This window comes from Tiliqua scincoides, chromosome 2 (assembly GCF_035046505.1).
Source record: "Tiliqua scincoides isolate rTilSci1 chromosome 2, rTilSci1.hap2, whole genome shotgun sequence".
NCBI classification, from domain to species: Eukaryota; Metazoa; Chordata; class Lepidosauria; order Squamata; family Scincidae; genus Tiliqua; species Tiliqua scincoides.
In genome coordinates this window covers 116,419,746-116,443,949 of record NC_089822.1, presented here as the reverse complement: position 1 = coordinate 116,443,949, position 24,204 = coordinate 116,419,746, and the positions used below count along the sequence as shown (strand labels likewise).

The 24,204-nt window shown below is 46.8% G+C and overlaps 1 protein-coding gene across 1 annotated transcript; it reads right to left on the bottom strand.

Annotated features, from left to right (window-relative positions):
* Nucleotides 1-6,121: 6,121 nt before the first annotated feature.
* FAM50A (family with sequence similarity 50 member A) lies at nt 6,122-22,254 on the bottom strand. Its single transcript, XM_066617898.1, has 14 exons — nt 22,088-22,254; nt 21,398-21,521; nt 18,454-18,538; nt 18,210-18,309; nt 16,137-16,276; nt 15,890-15,966; nt 14,213-14,279; nt 13,976-14,037; nt 11,714-11,790; nt 9,942-9,996; nt 8,608-8,656; nt 8,127-8,197; nt 7,689-7,799; nt 6,122-6,312 (listed from the first exon to the last, which is right to left on the bottom strand). The coding sequence occupies exons 2-14, from the start codon at nt 21,506-21,508 to the stop codon at nt 6,304-6,306; spliced, it is 1,014 nt and encodes a 337-aa protein (XP_066473995.1). The 5' UTR covers nt 21,509-21,521; nt 22,088-22,254; the 3' UTR covers nt 6,122-6,303.
* Nucleotides 22,255-24,204: the final 1,950 nt, after the last annotated feature.

The following is a 24,204-nucleotide window of genomic DNA, read 5'->3' as shown; positions in this document are numbered from 1 at the left end:
CGTGTGTGTGTGTACATGCATGCAGGGGGAGAATCTCTTCTCTCTAACCATCTGTGGCAGAATCCTGGGTGAATTGCTTTACCATGGAGGGACCCATTTTCCTCCTGAACAGGGGATCTGAAAGCTATTGGAGTTAGGTTTGTAATGTGATGGCAGCACCACCTGGTGTCTATGAAGGGAAGTATCACCAATGAAAGATTCTAATATTCTTTTCCCCCTCACGCTTATGCCCCAGGCTCTGCAGTTCCATTCCATCTGACTACATAGGCAGCAATAAGAGACCTGATATCTGAGGGCTATTCCCACCTATGAACAATGGAGGCCAGTAGTGGTGCAAAGTTGTAGAGGCCCTGGGGACCCATTATCCCCACCCCTAATGATGCACTGTACACTGCCACTGAAGGTGTATCCAGCGCAGGATTGTGGCCATAAGCGGCTCAGCCAGAGGCAAGGGGAAACTTTTCCCCCGTACCCTTGGGTAAGGGCTGCTGGCCCCTATGGGTCTCCTTGGACTTGCGCCACCTCTTGATGTGGCATAAGTCCAAGGAGCGCAGAGCGGCTTGAAGCCACTCCATTCCCCCTGGGAACGGAGTTGGGATCCGGCATGCCAGATCCCAGCCCCGCTTCCTGCCCACTCATCCCCAGGGCCGCCCACCACCCACCCAGGAACACCTCCCTTCCCGCCTACCTTTTGTCCTTGCATCGGCCCAGCCAGGTCCATGCAAGTGTCCAAGAGGAAGCCAGCACGGAGGCTTATGACAGCCTCTACAGGTTGGTGTTTCTTGGAGCGTTCCTCTTGAGAAGGCACAAATGTGCCTTACAGCACGTTTGCGACTCTCCTGGGCTAGAGCAAGGGACTTGCGTCAGCCCGAGGGTGCCTCAAGATTGCACCCTAATTATCATGCAAGCTGCCCTTTCAGCAGTGCTGCTTCTGCCACTGTGTCACTTTGCAGCTCAGTGGCTGAGAGGTGGCTCTGCGATGTGATGCTTTGGCAGAAGCAGGGCTGCTGAAAGGGCAGCCAGTATGATAATTGGGCCCTCCCAGCACCTTGGCAGCATCTCCCTCTCACCCCTTACCCTCTGATGTTCCTTGTCTTCTGAGGTCTCCTACTGTCTCTCCATCCCAGAGCCTCAGCAGAAGTGGCACTGCTGAAAGTGTGGCTCTGAGAGAGTCCAAATATCACTTGCAAGAGAATCCAGGGTCACATGAAGTTCTTCTAGGGTTGGTTCACTGTCAAGCTCCTCCAACACAGGCAGGCACTCAATGTTGTTCAGCGCTTCTTTGGTAACTACGCTTTCTTTGGAATACAGCTCAGAGTAGTGCTGCATCCAGCGTTCCATCTGCTGCACCCGGTCCTGGATGACCTCGCCTCTGGCAGACTTCAGAGGGGCAATTCTCTTCTGTGTTGGACCTAGGGCCTGCTTGATATAATCATATCAACAGAGTTGGAGCCAGTAGTCATTAGCACATCTCCTGGCAGTCTGCTGGACTTTGCTGCGAGCAGCTCAGAGGACTACAGGTTGCGCTCACTGGGACAGGCTTTGTATGCTGCTAGAGCTCTCCTCTTTTCCTCAATGACTGGTGTCAACTCCTCAGAGGGGGCTTCAAACCAGTCTGCTGTCTTGTTGGTCTTCTTGCCGAATACAGACAAGGTGGTGTTGTAAACAGCATTCTTGAAATGTTCCCATCTGTTGGATGCATTGCATTGGCTGGGCCTGGAGAATTTGGGGGCCTGGAAGAATTTCCTCAAGCGCTCGTGCAATTTCCTCCACCTTTCCCTGATCCCAGGTCTTGCTGGTGTCAATGCGAGGTCTTCCTTCCTTTTTCGTGTGATACAGTCACTTTGTTTGTAGTTTCACTCTGCTGTACACCAGGGAGTGGTCAGTGTGGCAGGCAGCACCCTGATAACTACATGTGATCTTGATGCTGGGAAGGCTGGAGCATCTGGTGAGAATCAGGTCAAGCTGGTGCCTGTGCTTTGATTGTGGGTGTCTCCAAGAGACTCTGTGTTGGGGCTTCGTGTTGAAGAATGTGCTGCTGACACAGAGACCGTGATGGCAGCAAAACTCACAGTCCCTGGCCATTAATTATGCAGATCACAAAACACAGAGCATATGCTGAAGCCAAAGAAGCCAAGACCATGGGATTCAGAAAGTAGCAGAGAAAGAACAGCTAAAAACAGGAAGTCCTGGCATCCTTTACATATTCCTTATTTAATCTACATCTGCTAGGGCAGACCCAATAAACGACAACCAGAGGCCCATAGTTAGACATTTGGCTGGCTATTCAAAACTGCTGTGATCTCTGACCTCCATAGCTCCTAGACCTACTATAAGTTCCGTCTTCCTATTCTCTCCCTCAGTGTTCCTTCCCTTCTTCTCAGCTTCCTCTCTGTAGCTTTCCCCTCAATGTTGAGGAACATTCCCTCTTCCAGCACTCCTTTCTCCTCTTCTGTCTCAGGCTCAGGCTTGTCTTTTCTCAGGCCCATGATTCTTTTACTTAATCCTTCCTTAGGCCTTTCCTAACCTGCCCCTCTTTACAGTCAAAGCAGCAACCAATAATAGAGGCCCCCTCTGCCTGCTCCAGTTTTCTGTGACATTGGCTGAGCTGTAGCAATCACTTACAGGCTTCACTGTATTCACAATCAAATCCCTTATAAATACAACATAAATAGCCTATTTTGTAATTTCTCAGTCTCTAGAACCAACAAGGTAACTGGTAAAGAACTACGAAGCTCACAAATAGCAATTCTTCACACTCATCATCAAGGATTTTAGGTTTTTTGGAAAGAGAACAAACTGCCTGATTCAAGATGGGGGGGGGGGAGTCCCTTACAGTGCAATCCTATGAATGTCTACTGAGAGATAAGAAAATTGACATCAACTGGACTTACTCCTAGGTAAGTGTGTATAGTGGTTCTCACACATTTAGCACTGGGACCCACTTTTTAAAATGAGAATCTTATGAGGACCCACCGGAAGTGATGTCATGACCGGAAGTGACATTATCAAGCAGGAAAACTTTTATCAATTCTAGGCTGCAATCATATCTACACTTACCCAGGAGTAAGTCCCATTTACTAGCACTGTTAAAAGAATATGCATAGTAGCTTGTTAAAAGTATAGGTCTGTAACATCTCCCCAAACATATCATGGTAGCATCAAGTCTAACATATTAAAAATAAAATATTGAAATGAATGGGGACCCACCCAAAATGGGCTCGTAACCCACTTAGTAGGTCCCCACCCACAGTTTGAGAAACACTGGTGTACAGGATTGCAACCTTACTCATCATCATCACACATTATTATTAATGTAGCATCTGTAGTAAATGGTGTATGTTAAGTAGCACGGGCTCCATGACAGCTGAGTTCAAATCTAAGCTCAGTTAGATTCACTGGGTGTCCTTGGACAAATGTTTGCATCTCAGAGCCAGTCTACATGGGGTACAGCCTCCTTAAGATTACTCATTATGAAGCAATAGAAAAAGATTTATATGATCTTAAAAAGCTACTCTGAACTCAGAAAGCTAGACCCCTTCTCTGTGTCAGGTTAACTTTCTACAGCCATTTTAATATAGGGGTATAGCCACATGGAGGGGCTATACCATGTGATCTGTTTGAATGTGTAGCTCAACTCTTAATAATTCAATTGTAACAAAAATTGCAGCAACTCCCCTCACAGGGTTGTTGTGAATATTGCTTGTGTTGAGTCTGTGGTATCTGCAGTATAAAGGATTTTTAAAAAATCAAGTTTGTTTGGCCTTTCTTCACGGAATGCTGGGAATTGTAGTTGTGTGAGAGCTCAGAGAGAATGCCCAAGGCAAGAACATTCCAAGGTTTGGCATGTGTGTTTGAATTTATTTTTTATTGCTAACTGCTTTTGGGGGAAGGACGTCCTTTCAGCAAAAAGCGATTCTAAATATAGTAAATAAATGCCTGTCTTGTGGGAAAGTTTTAAGACAGTTTAAGTTTATATTACTTAAGTCAGGCTTGAAAATAGCTATTTGCTCAATTGCCTATGGCAAGTTGAGCCTCGTGTGGTGCGGAGTGGTAGGTTGCAGTATTGCAACCAAGAACTCTCCCCACAGCCTGAGTCTGATCCCAGCAGAAGCTGAGATCTCAGGCAGCTGGCTTGAGGTCGACTCAGCCTTCCATCTTTCTGAGGTCAGAAAAATGAGTACCTAGCTTGCTGAAGGAAAGGTAATATGACTGGAGAAGGCAATGGCAAGCCACCCCACGCATAGTCTGCCAGGAAAGCGTAGGCAGAAGTGGCATCACCCCCAAGGGTCAGCAGTGACTCGGTGCATGCACAGGGGATCTTTCTTTTCTATCTATGGCAAGTCAGAATCATTTCTAGCTAAACTGGATGGAAGCTGGGTATTCTCACTCCTTCCGCATTCAGGCCGTCAATGGTTCAGGCCTCACTTCCTCATGAGGAAGCTGCTTGAACCATTCACTAAAGAGGCTATACTATATCTCCAAAACTAAACGTGATAGGGCAAAACGGATGCCATTTTGGAATTGGCACCCCAAATATACCCAGGAATTGGTGTAATGTTTAAGGAAGCAAAATGTGTGTTGGCCTGTGTAATCTATTGGGACCCACCAGAAGCGATTTCATTCTGGAAGTGACATCATCAAGCAGGAAAATTGTTAATGCCACTCCACTCAATTTCTAAGATGGAGAGGTAAAGAGACTGTCAGCCTAACCTGTGCTGGAACAGGCTGGCCAACTGGCTTGCACTGTATCCAGTGCAGGGTTGGAGATGACTGAGGTGCAACTTGGGGCAAGGGGTATTTCCCCCCCTTACCTTGAGCACTGCCCCAGCCACAAACAAAATCAATTCTAGTTAAGTAAATTAAAATTTTTAAATAAGTATGTTTAAAAATTGGTTCAAAATAAAGTATCCTCCTAACCCTCCTAAGCAGTTGCTGATCTGTTTTAAAAAAATTATCCAAACATCCCAAAAGCTGCAATCCTATATGCACACTTACCTGGGAGTAAGCCCCATTGACTATCATTGTTAAAAGCATATACAATAGTACTCTGATAAAAGTACAGATCTGTAACATTTCCCCAAATGCAGTCACATATCATAGCATCAAGTCTAATATATTAAAACAAAATACACATTGAAATGAATGGGGACCCACCTGAAATTGGCTTGCAAAACCCACCTAGTGGGTTCTGACCCACAGTTCAAAAAACACTGCCCTAAGTGACAGGAAAGCCTTGTTACAAGGTGAGAAGTTAGCAGATCTGACTATGGCTAATCTATTCAGGCTACAATCCTAACCCAACTTTCCAGCACTGACACAAGGGCAATGCAGCTCCTAGGTAAGGGAATAAACATTGCCTTACCTTGAGGAGGTCTCCATGACTGCCCCCAACTGCAGAATGCAGCTCATACCCCACTGGCACTGCTATGCCAGTGCTGGAAAGTTGGTTAGGATTGCACCCTTAGAAAACAATCTGAGGCTCATGGCATGTGGCAACTTTATAAAGCCCATCACATTCTGCTAAGTGTTTAATTTCTAAGATGGAGAGGTAAAGAGACTGTCAGCCTAACCTGTGCTGGAACAGGCTGGCCAACTGGCTTGCACTGTATCCAGTGCAGGGTTGGAGATGACTGAGGTGCAACTTGGGGCAAGGGGTAGTTCCCCCCCTTACCTTGAGCACTGCCCCAGCCACTGCAAAGAGGCTACTCAGATCTGCACCAGCTAAATTGCTGGCGAAGATCTGAGCAGCTCAGGCCTGGCTGCTCAGGAGGGGGTTAGGATCCAGCCAGAGTGCCAGAGACCAATCCCACCCCATTCCTGGGCCCGGGCTGCCCAGCAGTCCACCTGCCCTGCACAAACCCCCACGCCAGCAGCCTGCCAATGGCACAAACTTACCTCTGGCAGATTTGCAACACTCCTCAGCCATCTGTACAGTCTTTACAGAATGAAGGACATTCTGCACATGCTCACAAAGCACTCACTGTGTTAGCAGTTACATGTTAGAACCTGAGTATTGAATCTCTAGTAATTTCTAGAGCTAACCTCTGGTTCAAACCAAATTCCAATAGAGTGAGCCAGAAGTAATGCACTTCGCAACTTCCCGTGAAAAAGTGAGGCATTTCTGGTTTGGGGGAGATACAATTTTATTTAATCCAAGGTTGATACAGTAGGGGATGGTGTGGATTTTTTTTGAGGGGGGGGGAGAACTGGGCTCAGTTAAAAAGGAGCTGCTGCAGCAGGTTCAAGAGAGGCAGTGTGTAGCCAAATTCGAATCAGAGTATCACCGTCTCTGTCAATTGTTCAGCGGATCTGCAAGGAGAAAGGAGAGAGTGGGAGTTATTCCTGCCCCAGGCTGTAGTAGTGCCATCAGACTGCATACCTAGTCCCTTGTGTAACATAAATACTGTGGAGTGACTTCCAGAATGCAGGCAAGGCTCTCACTTCATTCAGCCCAACAGCACCTGTTTGTGCTTAGGATGATCACAGAAAGCCAAATGTCGGGATCAATTATAAAGGAATGATGTGAATGACCTCATGGAACACAGCAATAAAAAAATGGAAAAGGAACAAAGGACATAGTCTTGTGGGCTAGGAATCATTGTTTAGGAGAGCAGCTGTGGAAGCACCATCACAGGGCTTTGCTTAATCACAAGATAGATACAATCCAACATTGGGATGAAGGTGTAAAAGCAAGAGGTGCAGTTCAGAGAGAATGAAGCAAAGATCATTCAACTTTCTTTAGAAAAAATTACACAACCCTAAGAACATAAGAACAGCCCCGCTGGATCAGGCCATAGGCCCATCTAGTCCAGCTTCCTGTATCTCACAGTGGCCCACCAAATGCCCCAGGGAGCACACCAGATAACAAGAGACCTGCATCCTGGAGCCCTCCCTTGCATCTGTCATTGCCCATTTCGAAAATCAGGAGGTTGCACATACACATCATGTCTTGTAACTGGTAATGGATTTTTCCTCAATTGGTCCAATCCCCTTTTAAAGGCATCTAGACCAGATGCCATCACCGCATCCTGTGGCAAGAAGTTCCACAGACCAACCACACACTGAGTAAAGAAATATTTTCTTTTGTCTGTCCTAACCCTCCCAACACTCAATTTTAGTGGATGTCCCCTGGTTCTGGTGTTATGTGAGATTGTAAAGAGCATCTCTCTATCCACTCTAATCTTCCCACCCTGTTTGCCCTGTTCCAGAACCCTGATTGCCTCTGTACTTTGAGTCTGTGTGTACTCATTATCCTGATTTTGTGATCATCTCAAGACTTCTCACTCTATATTCACCATAAAATGGAGCGATCAAACCTCAACGTACTCAAACAGTCCTAAATAACTGCAGCGCAGGACCGTTTCTTCCTCCATGCAGGCAGGGTTTAGTACAAAGGCATGAGCAGCTACTATAGAGGACAGAGGGCCAAACTGATGGAACACACATTAGAGTGCATCTGTTTCTTTGCAAGAAGCTGAATGAAACAAGGACTTAGGTGAAGCATTTTGACCATTCAGAAACAAACGCTATCTAAAGAACATTAATATGACTATAATACAGCTGGACTTCAGCTGTGAATGCATAAGATTCTACCCACCCCTGCACTGCTCCAGAGCCCAGTGAGATTTCTATCCATTGCAACCAGATACCTCCCCCAAACCCCAGCAGCTCCCTCCATTCCGCACCGTATATTTGTCCCATTTCTTCTCCGGGTCATAGGGCTCCCATCGACTTGCAGGGAAAATGTGTTTGTTCTTCTCATACCAGCTGCGAAGGACAACCTTCCCGGCATGGGACTGTGGGAGGTAGACGAGAATCAGCATACCTTGGCCTGGAACCAACCAACTCAGAATGGGGGGCGGGGAGGAAGTCTGCTCTCATTGACAAGGGGACTTTGGGAAGGGAGGAGGGTGCTCAGTACAAATACCAGGAAGTGACTGACAAACTGGAGAGGGAGGCAGAAGAAGAGAGGGATACACTGCTGGTCAGGCATGCAGGAAAACAGGGAGCCTTGGTGTCAAAGACAACATTGCTGTTCTCTTGTTGAACAGGGGCTTCTCTCTGTGGACAGGCCTAAAGAGCCCATGTGCCCAGTGAAGGTGGGCTGCTTCCCCCTCTCTCACCTCATCCTTTTCGACAGTGGCATCACTCAGCAGCCGAACATCATCATGGACATCAAAATTGAAGAGTGGCCCTGGATTGGAGAGCGAATGTGAGAGAGGAGATGCGTACATCAGAGCATAGCTTGTGCTTCCAGACTCTGAACCTCAATCAGCCAGGGCTCCAATTCCCAACACTACTATCTAAATGCCTTTTCAGACTCTCCCTCTCCACCACCATTCCAGTTAGTATTCCTCCAACTGTTCCATTCATGCCTCAGGGCAAGAACTGCTCTCCATCCTTTCTGTACTTTACCCCTCATCTTTGCTTCCACCCAAAGCATCTTCCACTCTGCTAATGCATAACCTCAGCCCACTCCGACTCCACCAAATCCTTGCTGCAGTACTGGTGGAACCAAAAAGGAATCCCTGCCACCCTCCCCAGGCAGGCTCAAACTCGAGGAAAGCAAAGGCTTGAAATGGAGGGAGGGCAAATAAGGCTCACCGCTTTTTCCCCGGGCCTTAGTGACGATGAAATCATAGAAGCTGTGGTGCTAAATGGACAGGAAAGAGAAGGGAAAAAAGAAAATGACTCACAAACATTCCCCAACACACACCTAGGAATCTTGTTGCTAGATTCACTTTATCTGCAAAGTAGGTGTTGAAACAAGGGCACTAACTTCTGCCCCTCCCCCGCCAGAAGCGGAACAAGGGAGTTATCATAGGACTCCTATTGTGGGACAGTGGGACCTTCTATTACCAAATGCATGCTTTTCAAGTGAAAAGTGAGCTTCCTAGAAGCATGGGGAGTTGCTGGAGCAGGCAACTCCCATGCCAGTCTGTGTTTGGGCCTTGACTGGTCCAGAAGGCAGAGTGATTAAGCCAATCCATATTCTTTTCTTTAAGGGCTGTGTCCCTCCCCACACTCTGATTGCTGAGTTCTTTTTCAGAAGCTTTGGGTTTCGCTGGAATGTAAAGAACAGGCTGTCGCTGCTAGCCACTTCTCTGTTACTGACTTAGTTTGGTTCAGGCTCCACATGCTAACCTAGGCCTAACATGTACATATTCATGACATAGGCCCCCTTTCATCTACACCTTCACCCTCCCCATATGATTGTGCTCAGTGGGTATCTGCATTACCCTAATCTTTCTAAATAAATATATGAATATCTGCTCCCGCTGTCAATTACAGAATTGCCTGTGTTTGGCAAGCTTGAGGTAACATTATCACAGTTGAGCTGCCTTTAACTAGCCTGACCAATATGCTAGGTCAGCTAGAACCAGTCTGAAGGACAGTTTGCTCTACCACCATGGTTGGGAGTTCAAAATTCCCCCCATCCCATCCTGGTGGACTGCCATTCCCAGCCAAAAACACCTAAGAGCAGAAAGAAGACATTTTATGGCAAGAATCCAAATGGCAAAACCCTTTTACCTGCTCCTCCCAGAGCACAAGGTAGTCAGTTACTCAGAATCCAAATGGCAAAACCCTTTTACCTGCTCCTCCCAGAGCACAAGGTAGTCAGTTACTCAGAATAAGTAATTTATAATCTGTTGCCTTTTAATGGAAGTTCCAATTGTGCCCACTGACCCTCCTGAGTGACAGGACTGGCTGAGGGCAGGGAGGAAAGGCATCCTTGTTCTGCTGAACCTCCCTTGGGAAAAAGGGTTCCAGATTTTTGTCCCTGCAGTGGTAGTCTAGATAGGCTAGGTGAGTAGGTTCAGGGCTTCTGACTTTTTGACCATTAGATCTCTCCTTTAAAATGCTAGGACCCCTCTACAAAATAGGAGAGTGTTGAGGGGCAGAACAGGGAACATGCTCCGCAAGGGTGATCTACTCACATGTGGGATGATGAGATCCTCCTTGATGTACATGAGCTGCTCCACACCAGCTGACCTGTGAAGGGAGACACACAGTCATAGCTTGTACCTAGCATCTTCCCCGCTAAATTTTCATTATCCATCTATTTTCATTTAGGGATGGTTCCCAAGTTGAGGGTGCTTATATGATTGCATGATGTAATGCTTTACCAACTGCGCAAATGAATGGTCATTTCCAAAGGATACCTCCTGAGCAGTGTTACTGTGAATGTCCCTTAATTGAATTAGATACCCCAGTGCATATTTTTTTTCGATGCCCAAAATATACAGCAGTGAGAGACAGATTCTTAAAGAGGTGGATGCATAAATTTTCTATGCTTTCTGACTCTTTAAGATTGAAACTACTGTTAAGTAGTCTTTGTAAAGAGTGTGTTGTGGATGTAGCCAAATATTGTTTCAATGTGGTTTTAAGCTCTGGTTTCAAGATTTTAAATAAATAGGTGCAAGGCTTATGCGGTGATCAACCTAATAAACTTTGACTTTGAGTGACTTTGAGTACCTAGCATCTGATTCTTACCCCACAAGTTTCACATTCTGCCAACTGGAAAGATAATGAACCCTTACCAAAACACACAAGTGCCAGAGTGCTCCAAGATCCACTTTCAGTGTACGCATGCCAACTGTATTAAAAACCTGTCTTGTTGGTTTTTGCTGTCACTTATGAATTAGGGAATCAGTATTCCCATTTTACAAAGGATAAAGCACAGGATTTGAGCCCAGGTCTACACCAGGGACATCTCTAACACTCACTAGAACACACTGATGTTCAGTTCTAAAACTAACCACAGCACAAAGGAAGGTAGGTGTGTGAACATAAGAACAGCCCCGCTGGATCAGGCCATAGGCCCATCTAGTCCAGCTTCCTGTATCTCACAGCGGCCCACCAAATGCCCCAGGGAGCACACCAGATAACAAGAGACCTCATCCTGGTGCCCTCCCTTGCATCTGGCATTCTGACATAGCCGATTTCTAAAATCAGGAGGTTGCACATACACATCATGACTTGTAACCCATAATGAATTTTTCCTCCAGAAATTGGTCCAATCCCCTTTTAAAGGCATCCAGGCCAGATGCTGTCACCACATCCTGTGGCAAGGAGTTCCACAGACCAACCACACGCTGAGTAAAGAAATACTTTCTTTTGTCTGTCCTAACCCTCCCAGCACTCAATTTTAGTGGATGTCCCCTGGTTCTGGTGTTATGTGAGAGTGTAAAGACATCTCTCTATCCACTCTAACCTTCCCATGCAAAATTTTATATGTCTCAATCATGTCCCCCCTGAGGCGCCTCTTTTCTAGGCTGAAGAGGCCCAAACGCTGTAACCTTTCCTCATAAGGAAGGTTCCCCAGCCCAGTAATCACTTAGTGGAAAAGGAAAAGGTGCAAAAGAGAGCGACTATGTCCTTTTTGAGATGTGGTAACCAGAACTGGACACAATACTCCAGGTGTGGCCTTACCATCGATTTGTACAATGGTATTATAATATTAGCCGTTTTGTTCTCAATACCTTTTCTAATGATCCCAAGCATAGAATTGGCCTTCTTCACTGCCGCTGCACATTGGGTTGACACGTTCATCGAGCTGTACACCACCACCCAAAGATTCCTCTCCTGATCTGTCACAGACAGCTCAGAACCCATTAGCCTATATATACACGCAACCCTATATAACATAAAACCCTACCAATCATCTCCACCCCCATGAGAGCAAACCCTACTCTGCCAAGTCATTTACCGGAGTTCGCTAAAGTCCTTACGCAAGATTTCCAAGGCCTTCTGTAGAAACTGCTGAATGGTGTTGCCCTTCTTCATCTGCACTGCGGGGAAAACAAGAGTCAGGCTAGATTGGATTTCTCTCTCTTACACCCACCAATTCAAAATACAACTGAAGAATCTCAAAAAATCAGGGACTCACATATAAAATGAGTGTATCTGTGTACACATTTCCAAGAACAGTATTCATATGGCCAGATTAAATCCAATAAAGCTTCTGGTAGGTTATTTGGTGGGAGGAATTTTTAAACCAAGGGACTAGGGAAGAGGTTCCTAAACGGGGGCATTGTGACACCCCAGCCAGGGACGCACTGTTGCCCTTGAGGTGTGGGGCGATGGTGGAGACAGGACATCTGTGATCATAATGGCAAGGGGAGCCAAAAGGATTTTTTCATACTTACAGGGGGCAGCACCGTCCCTTTGGAGGGTGCGGGAAGCCTGTAGCGGCATCCTCATTACTCAAAACTGCTAAAAATGCTATTGTGATTCACTTCTGGTTTTGCGACAAAAGTCAGAAGTGGGTCACAATTGCATTTTTAGCAGTTCTGAGCAGCAGGGAGGCCCTTGGGGAGGGGGACCAAGGGTTCCCTGCACCCTCCGGAGGGCTGGCGCTGCCCCCTATAAGTATGAAAAAGCTCTTTTGTACCCAGCAATGGTGTAACCATGAGGTATCGTCGCCTCTCTCCCACAAGATCTTACAGCGTCCCAGACTCTACCAGAGAATTTGGAAGCCGCAGGCCCGTGGAGTTAAGGCCATAACTATTTGATGCCTTTTCCTTTTAACAATGAGCAATATATTTTGTTCATTGAATTGGACTGTCTATTCAATTATTTCAAAAACTCACTGCTATACTGTAAATATGCATCTTAAAAACCTTTTAAATACCAGATAGCCCAAATCTCTTCCCCCTAATTCTTTAAAGATTCCCCCCCCCCTCAGACTATGGTTCATAATTCCAAAAGACAAAGGAAAACTTGCTTAATAAAACACACATGACCCAAAGCAGAAATAGAACTTTTCTTCTGCACATACTGCGGAGCAGAGGCTTCGCTCTGCAGGCTGCACATTGTTTTGCTGGGTTTTTCCCCCCCACAACCGGCATCAGTGGAGGAAGGGCATAATGTTGCTGGTAAGTTTGGGAACCCCTGCCATAGACATTTATAGCTGTAGCTCCTTGACTGGTACTTATGAAGCCGGCAGGACAAAGACAAAGAAAAATAGAGAGCTTTCTCTCCCTTTTTCCTTTTCACCCACTAGTGCCCCTTTAAAAAAGAACCCACAAGCCCTCAGCATGCTGCTGTTCTTCCTCATAAGAACATAAGAACAGCCCCACTGGATCAGGCCATAGGCCCATCTAGTCCAGCTTCCTGTATCTCACAGCGGCCCACCAAATGCCCCAGGGAGCACACCAGATAACAAGAGACCTCATCCTGGTGCCCTCCCTTGCATCTGGCATTCTGACATAACCCATTTCTAAAATCAGGAGGTTGCGCATACACATCATGGCTTGTACCCCATAATAGATTTTTCCTCCAGAAACTTGTCCAATCCCCTTTTAAAGGCGTCTAGGCTAGACGCCATCACCACATCCTGTGGCAAGGAGTTCCACAGACCAACCACACGCTGAGTAAAGAAATATTTTCTTTTGTCTGTCCTAACCCACCCAACACTCAATTTTAGTGGATGTCCCCTGGTTCTGGTATTATGTGAGAGTGTAAAGAGCATCTCCCTATCCACTCTGTCCATCCCCTGCATAATTTTGTATGTCTCAATCATGTCCCCCCTCAGGCGTCTCTTTTCTAGGCTGAAGAGGCCCAAACGCCATAGCCTTTCCTCATAAGGAAGGTGCCCCAGCCCCGTAATCAACTTAGTCGCTCTCTTTTGCACCTTTTCCATTTCCACTATGTCTTTTTTGAGATGCGGCGACCAGATCTGGACACAATACTCCAGGTGTGGCCTTACCATAGATTTGTACAACGGCATTATAATACTAGCCGTTTTGTTCTCAATACCCTTCCTAATGATCCCAAGCATAGAATTGGCCTTCTTCACTGCCGCCGCACATTGGGTCGACACTTTCATCGACCTGTCCACCACCACCCCAAGATCTCTCTCCTGATCTGTCACAGACAGCTCAGAACCCATCAGCCTATATCTAAAGTTTTGATTTTTTGCCCCAATGTGCATGACTCCTCCCCCAACTAAGCAGGGAACAAAGCTCACCTTGACAGTTCGGCGGTGTCCAGAGCCATCCCAGTAGCTGAAGGTGATTTCAATTTCTTCACCTGAAAGAAGCAAAATGGGAAAACAGGCACAGAAGGGTTAAGAGAAGGGCAGAGCCAACATCTTCTGACTCCTGAGTCAACATGAAAACCTCCAGACCCTTCTTGTGACTCCCTCCTCTCAATCCACATCCATCTCTGCTAACCAATGGGCAAAGGATGACCTTTCATCACTCACTTTTGATTTTCTCCTGTTTGGCCTCCCACTCTTGGCGAAGCTCTTCTCGTAACCGGTTCTCTTCCTCCTGAAAGTGGGCGAAAACCAGTGTATTTCATGCAGAAGGGGAAAGTCTACAGGGATAAGTGGGGAATAAATGCTTTAGAAGATCAAGTTTGGCAGAGAAACTTATCACACACCTGCTGATCCGGGGGGTGGGGTGGGGGTGGGAAGGCTGGTGTCTCCCCCCTTTTCCCTGATCTGTGCCTATGCCAGGGCCCCAAATCCAGTTAACTCTGCTGCCAACATGAGAACAAAGCTGCTGTAGATACTTGCCTATAAGGCAATCTCACAGATAAGGTAAGGGTAGATTTTCAGCCAAAAATCATGAAATGTTCCATGACCCTCAAATAAGTCAGGGGTAAAACTTGGGGAATGGTGCTTGTGATGAGGAGCTGCAGCTTGCCCTGGAGCCTAATGGGAAGAATCTGAGCCACACCACTGTTTTGAAGGTATCAACAAGGTGCTTATGTAGTACAGTGTGCCATTCTCCCCCCCACCCCAGCAACAGAATTAAACATTGCATTGAATTGCTAAAAAAGGGGGGCGGAATCTAGGTTTGAAACTGCAGAAAAGCATTTGCAGTTTAAAAATTATCCAAAACAAATGCAGCATCAATATAAAGCAACATGAACAGCTTACCACAGCACAACACCCTGCTTCAATTGATGCCAGAGAACTTTTTATACTGCTCACTGTCGTTTTAAGAGGCACTCCTGGGTTTGGAGTTAAGGAGCAAGCTCAGCAGACTCTACAATGGAGCTCTGACAAATGTAAACAAAGCTGTCTGTTTGTAAGCTGTCTGCGATCACTCAAAATGTTCCTCAGAATCTTCACAGATTTTCTGTAGGAACTTTTAAAGCTCCTCCTGACTTTTCCTGACTACCATGACATGCCTGAACAGCCCTGACCCCCAAGTGACTCGCAGATAAGAAGAGGAGATGATCTACACTTGATTTATTGGTAGACATTTCTCGGTAAGTACAGAGACAGAGAGAGACCCCATCTTTGGAAGCATCCCACCCACTTGTATAGTGAATTCCCACAATCTTATGCTGCAGCATGTAATCAAAGGTTCAAGAGGTCTGTGACAAAGCTCTGGCTAAGTTCAACCACACAGCAGGCAGAAGGAGACTTAAAACACAAAAAAGGAAAATGGGAAGGAGATGGGGGTGCATAAGTCAAGGAGGAATGAAACAAAACAGACTTTGGAAAAAGCTTGGGCATTTGCAGATCTTAGCAAAAATACAAGCAGACGATTATAGGAAAACAATAAAGCAAAATAACATTTCCCCAACATAGCTATTGCACTGGTTCCTAGTGCAGTGGTTCCCAAATTTCTCCTCAGAAGTCTGGGAAACACTAAGTCTTTGCAGGGATGGGGAGAAGGCAGCAACCCAATCCCGAGGATTCAGATGAAGACAATAGCAAATATATAAAATGATCTGTTTGGACATCCTTCTGCAATGATGCCAGTTTCAAAGTGCATTAGAGAAGCCTCTTCCTGTTGAGCTCACATTGGGACTTCTCTTAAGGGAAATAGATGGGGAAAATAAAGGGAGCAAGGGCAGTTCAACCATCACAGCAGGCAACAACACTTGAATATGGAGGTGGGTAGGCACCATTAAAGCAGCATACCTCACGGTCACGGTCAGGCAAGAAGCTGGTATCCACATCTGGATTCTTCCCCAGTTTCCTTTTCTTAGGGAGCAGTTCTGAAAGAAGTGGGGCAGTTGAGCTAGCCCTGAAACTCCCCTCCTTGAGCTTGACAGCCATCCCTTTGTCCTTTATAGCCCTAAACCCCCCTCCAATGCCATCCCAAAATTCCAGGTCTCCCCAAGCTTCATTCTCCATTTCAAAAAACCCAACCTCCCCCATCTGTCACCTTCTCGCTCCAAATCTGCCTCCTCGTCTTCCTCTTCTGCTCCATCTTCTTCCTCTTCCTCATCCAGGGTGAAAGACAAGCTCGAAATTTTCCGTTTCTGCTCCTGTTTGCGCTCACGCTCCCGCATCCTCTCCAGCTTCCTGTGGAGGACAAATGTTAGCAACACAGATACGCTCAGTCATGAAAGGGGGCAGGAAAAATTAGCTATGTTGTGAGCCTCCTTGAGAGCCTCCCTTGCAAGAGGGGAATGGTGGGATACAAATATTTTAAAATAAATAACTATTCCCCCTTTGAGAATGGCCAAGATTTTAAACACTTCAAGGGAAGAGACCTATTGACGGATACTCCCTGGACCAGGTCATACTTCCTCAAACAGGGAGTCTATATGAGACCACCCAACAGTCAGAAAGCTGCTGCGTTAGAAAGGAGAGAAAGTCAGCTTACACCATCCACATCACTATTAGGCCTTTATAGAGCATTTAGAACATTCAGGCCCAAATCCTAACCAACTTTCCAGCACTGGCATAGCAGTGCCAATGTGACGTGTGCTGCATCCTGCAGTTGGGTAGTACTCACGTAGGCCTCCTCAAAGTAAGGTAATGTTTGCTCCCTTACTTTGGAGCTGCATTGCCCTTATGACGGTGCTGGAAAGTGGGTTAGGATTGTGCTCTCAATGATCTTCACAACAGCCCTGTAAAGTGCATCAGTGATTCTCAAACATTTTAGCACCAGAACCCACTTATAGAATGAAAATCTATCCAGAACTCACTGGAAGTGACATCATGGCCGGAAGTGCCACCATCAAGCAAATTAAAATAAATAAGGTAAAGCAAATAATTAAATAAGGGGAGATGAGATGGGGGAAGCCAGCCCTTTTCCTCCAAGCAAATTCTCTCTATACCTTGCCTCCAATAAAGTTACCTCCCGCCAAAAAAAAAACCATTAAGATTTTCAGCCCTACCCAGTGCTCAGTGCAATGGAAGTTCTTATGTTTAAATTGAGTCAACACAAGCCAAGGCACGTCTGCTTACTCACAAGTAAATGCGAACATGCAGCGTAGTTTTGCTTTCCATAGGGCTCAACATATTTGCCAGCTTGGAGGGAGGGATTCTTTCTGGACTGTTTTGGGGGGGCTGCGTTCATCAGATTGGGAATATTCTGATGACACTGGATTCCTCTCAGCCTGCCCTTTGCAATGGACCAAAGCAGGTTTGCCTACTCACAAGTAAACGTGCAATGTGGCTCAGTTTCACTTTCTATAAGGCTCCGTGCATTTTCCTTCTCAGCTATCAGCTTGTCAGTTTCAGCTTTGCAACCCACCCACAATCATGACTTTGAGGTCACAACTCAGTTTGAGAAACCCTGAAGTATTGTATTGGCAACCTTCAGTCTCGAAAGACTATGGTATCGTGCTCTGAAAGGTGGTTCTGGCACAGCGTCTAGTGTGGCTGAAAAGGCCAATCCGGGAGTGACAATCCCTTCCACACCGGGAGCAGGTGTATGGGTAGGCTGAGAGAACAGTGGTTTGCTTAAAGCCTAGTGAATGGGTACGATACAAGAACACTTGCTTCAAGCAAAAGATCCTCCTAATCTAGCACCGTGTTTCCAACAGCAGCCAAATGGCTATCTCTGAAAAATTCATGAACAAAGAACCAACCCTTCCCAGCTTCCAGTGTTCAGAGATATACTGTCTCTGAATATGGAGGCCCTTTTTAGTTAGTTGGCAGACCCTCTATGAATTTGCCTGACGCTTTAAAATAAAAAAGTCATTTAGGTTAGTCACCATGACCGCATCTTATGGCAGTGAATTCCTTGTCAATCATGCACTGTAAGAAGAAACACTTTATTCTGCCTGCCCCAAAACCAATGCCAATAAACTTCATTGGGGTGACCGAGTTCTAGGGCCAGAAGATCTGAACTCGGGATTCCTGATGCACAGTTTACATTCTTAGCCACTCCCATTCCTTAGGCTCTCGTATCCTCCCTTACAATACACAAAATAAGTTAAGCAGAGAAATTCTTATCTGCCATCCCAGCCAGCTTGGAGGGCATGCATGCATACTCATAACTCACAGCTGCAGCTCTTTGGACTGTTCCTTCTTTGCCAACTGCTTCTCCCGTTCCTTCACCAGAGCCTCTTGCTTGGCTTTCATGTCATTGAGGGTCACCAGGCCTGTCATAAAAAATATGCTAGGAATCAGGCCTCTTCAGTTTAATCCTTCAGCACAGGGCAGGGAAGCAGGATCCATTCAATAAAACAGAGGGAGCAGCTGCTCCTGGGTTCTGTGCCCAACACTGAACCCTTGCACATACTCACCAACAGTGCTAGATTTCAACTCTGCCTCCACTGCATCATAATGGGCAGAGAATTTCTTGTCAATGTTGGATTTCATGATGTTCTCCTGCCATAGGAAAGAGGTGATCAAGTCTGCCGCATGATGTGAGAGACTATAGCAAAACTCCAATTTCCAGTAAGCCTTTATTGAACAAAACTTGGGAGATCTACAAGTATCCCAAGCAGAGAAAGAAGGTGGAACCTAACCCATGTGCTGGATGAGTGCAGAAGAACTTCACATCCTTTCCATGTTCTCATCCTTCCCTCTTATTATTTTCAATGAGAATAAGCATTAACACTCTTGTTCTCACACCCACCTTATATTAAACGCTCAGTGCAGATTACGTACAGTTTCCAGAAGGGTCCCATTAAAATGAAACAAAAATTTTTAAAAAATCCTTTTTGTAATGGTTCAGTTGGGGATGAACAGATCCTCAAGGAGTATGGCTGACTATGCAGGTGCTGCTGCCAGGAGGAATTCAGCTTCTTTGATAGCATGGAGTCACGTTTCACGAGAAAGAACCAAAGGTCAGAGAAGAGATCCCATTATGAGAGACAAGGAAAACACCTTCCAGCAGTGTCTTTGCAATTTGGATAAGAGGTTTTTAAACTATAATCTACAGGGTTGGTGGCCTAGGACCAGAGGGTAAGTACCAAGGAGGAAGAGCCAAAGTCATGTTTTGAAGCAATAAGTGCTTCGCAGAACCATAGCAAGATCCAAGGCAGGACAATAGGAAAGCCCATTTGAGATCTTCAAGCACTGACACTTAGCATTTTTGTTATACTAGCAAGGAGTACACAGGAACAAGCAAGGCAAGTGCAAAGTTGTCATAAGCAGAGCTGTCATAACCAAAATCTGCAGGGGAAAGCTCTCAGAACTGGGAAGTCACTATTATTCAGGATTCTAGCTTATATCAAAAAGACAGGGAGAGAAAGAAAGGAAAGTTACAGAAGTAGTGTATGTTCACCCAGGTCCAGAATGAAGAGATTAGCAATACCTGTGAATGTATCTGGGTGAAGACAGGAAGAAACATATCATTGTGGATGATTGTTATAGATTGCTGAATCAGTCAGAACATTCTTTAAACAAAATAAGCTTGCTCCCTGACCCTAAACACGCTATGGGGAAGCTAAGTCCCACTGATTCAATGAAACTTATTTCTATATTAAATGTACTTGTAACCCAAGCACAGGAAGTAAATTTTTTAATCTCCCAACTATGCCTACTTCTGCCTGTTTCCTCCACAATTCTGTCATTCCTTTAAGGCCAACTTGGAGCCCTACTGGTCAGTAGGCAAGATGGGGATGGACTTCAAGGCTGGGAAAAAAATAAGCAGAAGAAGGTGAAGCTCCTTTATCTCCTGCTGCATTAGGGAAATATGAAAGATGTGTGCCTGGTATTCAAGTTGTAAGGTGATAACCCTAAATCCTAGATAATGTGGTCCAGCTCAAGGTGGGAAAAGCAGTTCATGTTTCTAGGCACTTAAATATTTTTTCTGAATGTGCTGTAACTCTCCAATTTGGTAGAAACAGAAAATACAAGCAATTCAGGAGATTCTGCAAGCACCTGGTACTATTTTTCTGGTTCAACAGGTCAGTGAAAGAGCCAGAGGTTCATCTATCAAAGTTGAAATTGGTTTTTATTACAGTATTAATCAAAATTAGGTGGTCCCTAACATAGATAGCAGTGTCTTGAGAGAAAATACTCAGAACATACAAGGCTTCACTATAATTTAAACAAAATGAAAAGCAAATATTTAGCATAAATATTATCAACATTCAGGTTTGAAGGAGAAAAAACAGCTTAAGATATGACAAGACATTTGGATCAAGCCAAGAGCCTATGTAGTCCAGCTTCCTGTATCTCATATAGCCCAGGAAGCACTCAATACAACAAGACACTTGCATCCTTTTGTCACCCCCTAGCATCTGGCATTCAAAGTCAGGTTAATTCTAAAACCCAGAGGATGCATACATAGTCATCATGGCTTGTAAGCTGCAATGGATTTTTCCTCCATAGATCTGTCCAATTCCCTTTTAAAAACATCTAGGCCAGGTACAACTTTAGCAAACCCAGCTGGTAAGAAAAAACTCTTAGAAAGATATGCTAAATGACAAAGGAGTGCAGAAAGATGAACAGTTTCTGAGAAAAATGCTAAAAGGAGAATTGCAGATTATAACCATATGGAAAAGAGAAAAAGAAGAACCACAGCAGATGAGTGGGGAGCACGGGAATCTCATGATCTGGCAAACAGTGAAGTTTCTCTGCTGTTTCCAACAACAAGGAGTAGAAACACCTCCCCCCTCGCTTTGTTTCCCTTTCCTCTACGTCAGGGGTGTCCAAAGTTTTTGGGGTGTCCAAAGTTTTGGCCACATCATCTCTCTGACACTGTGTTGGGGGCCGGGGGGGGAATTAATTTACATTTAAAATGTGAATAAATTTGCATAAGTTTACATAAATGAATATATTAAAGATGAACTTATATGAATGAATGAAGGTCTTGTGATAGCTCAAGGCCTATAAGAGGTCTTGCGCAAAGCAAGGCTGACCTTTCCTTTGCTGCCTCTGCTGCATCACAGACATGAAACAGCAAGCAGTGGAGGAAGCCCTCATCCCACAGCTCACACGAGAAGTCGAACAGTTGGCCGTCATGCTGAGAGCAGTTGCGTTGGGCCAGTGCGGGCTCCAACAAATCTCCAGAGAGCCAGAGGCTCATTGGAGACTGGGGGCTCCCTGAGGGCCACATTGAGTGGCCTTGAGGGCCGCATGTGGCCCCAGGGCCGGGGTTTGAGCACCCCTGCTCTATGTATTGCTCTGGACCATATCCCTACTGCAGTACCTAGCTTTAACAGCATCTTCAACATCACCATGTGCCCATTGCACCCACCCCATCATCTCTCCCCAGGGGTTTCTGTTTCCCATTACCTCAGCAATGCGCTGCCTCATCTGCTCCATATGCTCGCGCTGCCTCTCTCTCTTCTTCATCAGCTGGAGCGCCCGGCCAGCCTCACTGGCTGCTCCTTTGTATTGCGCCATGGCTGCAAAAGGGCTGGGAAGCATAAACACGCACATGAGTGTCTAAAGCTATGGTGGTTTATACAGGTCAGCATCACCGACCCCTCTAACCCAGGGGTTTAACACTTGGTTTGCGTAGCAGGCCGAAGAGCACTCATGATGCCTGCTGAGGGCTGGAGATGATGTCACGAGGCAGGGAGTGATGTCATTAAACAGGTCATAACCAGGACTGTTTCTCACTCAGGAAGTCATGAGTCGCAAATGACAGAAGAGAAAACAGGCAAACCTTTCCAAGGTGTGGGAGAGCCCAGTTATCTGTCGGCGGTGCCGCCTGGGCGCTGCTCAGCAGCCCAGAGCTGGAGGGCCGGTGCCAAGCTCCAGCGGCCTTATGCTTGACACCCTGCTCTGACCCGGCGGTGCCCACCCCACTGGCAGCAACGCCTTGCCGGGCTCGGACCCTCCAGCCGCAGCCCCTCCCCGAGGAAGAGCTCTGCAAGGGGCTCTCCTGTCCAGAGAGAAAAGCCGCAGGAGCCCAGCGTGGGGAGGCTGCGGGCGGGGGGGCTGCACCTCCCCGCGAGGAACTCCGACCCGGGTCCTTACCTGTCAAGGAGGCGGGCAGCCCAGAGGATCCTTCCCAAGGAACGGGCAGACGGCCGGCCTCTCCGCAGCGGCTTCACGCACGTCACTCGTCGGCGCCCGAGCGCCCCCGCCTCCTGCTTCCTGCCAGCGGCCAGAGAGGCGCAGTCGGCGCTTCCGGTGGGGCAGAGCGCGTTACTCTTGCGGAGCTGCTGCGCTCTTGGCACGGGAAGCGGAGTGGAGCGTCGCTGGGGCCTCCCTCCCTCCCACCGCTGTGATGACACCGCGCCGCCTCCCCCCCCCGCTCAGCGGCGCTCTCAGCACCCTTGGAGACGGTGCCGCGAGCGCGACACTGGGGCGCCCCCGGGGCGCTGGCAGCTGCCCCTGGCGAGTGCCGCCGGCCTGCGCGGAGGCTCCGCGCCCGGCCCGGCCCGGCCCGCCTCACAGCGTCCGTCATCAGGCGCGGGAACGAGACTGACGCACAGGGAGGTTGCCCCTCCCCAGAAGAGGAGCCCCGCTGTGCCAGCCCAGTGCAGCGCCTGTCTCCCAGTGGCCCACCAGGTGCCTCAGGGGGCACACAAGGGGCCTGCACACTGGCGCCTCCTGCAAACACCAACCAAAATGGGCCAGCAAACAACCCCCCACCCCCCATCTCTAGGCAGGTCTAAGAACAGCAGCTCTGGGATCGCAGCAATGTAACCCTGAAGCCAGCTCTGCTCCTTCAGGCACAATGCTTTGCTCTCACAAAGGGGGCTGTGGGCATTTCGTGTTTTCTGAGCTGGAGTAGAAGATGCAGCCACCTACAGTCAGTATGTCAGTACAGCACATTCACCTAAGAGCAGCACCACCTTTGAAACACTCATCTTCTAGGCTTTCATACTGACATAATGGGACACAGGTTCAGAGAATAAGCAGAGCTGCCATTAGGTCGCTGTGATCTTTGGGACAAGTTCTGCACCGTCCTCTTGGTGCTGCTGCTACTAAGGGTTCAGGTGGACCCTCAGCCAGTGTCCAATCTGGTGAACTTTTCCCACCACACCTGCACTAAGTTTTTCATATCCCTTCCTCCTAGGCAACAGCTGGCTACATATGCTACAAGTAAACACACTGCTACTTTACTACTAGTAAACAATATTGGCCCAAATCCTAACCAACTTTCCAGCACTGGCATAGCAGTGCCAATGGGGCATGTGCTGTATCCTGCAGTTGGGTGTCAGTCACGGAGGCCTCCTCAAAGTAAGGGAATGTTTGTTCCCTTACCTCAGAGCTGCACTGCCCTTATGTCAGTGCTGGAAAGTGGGTTAGGATTGTGCCCATTGACAGACAAATCGTAGCATAAAGATATGCAAAGCATTTTAGGGGTAATTCCTTCACTCACCCTTCATTACATTGCTGGCATCAAGCCACTAAAGACCATGGAACAAAGGCATACACTGCCCCAATAGCACACTGGGCACTACCACCACCACCACCAGCATTGAGAGTGTTCCAGTCAGCCAGGCAAACTCTTTGTTAGGCCCATCTTTAACTTTCTTGACCCTGCTCCACCTGCTTCCTCACAGAGGCTGCCCTACCATAAGAAAACCAAAAACAGCAGGAGACTGACTAATATTATCCAGGGAGTACAGAAGTGCTCTTGTACAACTCCCATTCATTTCAACAAGACTTGCATAGATAAGGGTACAATTGCTAGAAAGAAATTAATATTGGCTACTCAGAAAGTACAAGCACCAACTGTTTAACAATGGTTCACTTAATGACAGACCGCATATATGAAGGTGGTCAAAGCACAATAAAGATGCTTTTAAGGAGGCAATCATGTCTCCCATACCGTGCTGCAGAGTGTCTGTTTACACAACAGAGACACTCTGAATGCAAAGAAGAGGCTCTCTTTTTCCAGGAGCCTGTGCAGCCAGCTAGTGTCTCGTAGGGAGTGTCTGTTTACACAACAAAAGCAATAGATTGGACTGAATGTTCACTTAATGACCTAACTGCATAACATCAGGTATGGGAGAATGTATCCCAGTCATTAAGCAGCACACACCTGTGTAAGCCAATTGGGCTCAACAACCAAGTAGAATGCATTATGTCCTAAGCAGCTTTCTCTGCAAGGCAGCTTTGGGCAGTCTTTTACCAAAGCT

Bases quoted from the DNA above. Each gene is read 5' to 3' on its own strand.
- FAM50A (XM_066617898.1), bottom strand. From the start codon at position 21,508: ATGGCGCAATACAAAGGAGCAGCCAGTGAGGCTGGCCGGGCGCTCCAG. The intron at 15,967-16,136 runs GTGACAGATGGG...CACTTCTTTCAG, and splicing joins GGCAGATTTGGAGCGAGAAG to AACTGCTCCCTAAGAAAAGG. The intron at 7,800-8,126 runs GTGAGAGAGGGG...TACCTCCCACAG, and splicing joins CCACTGTCGAAAAGGATGAG to TCCCATGCCGGGAAGGTTGT.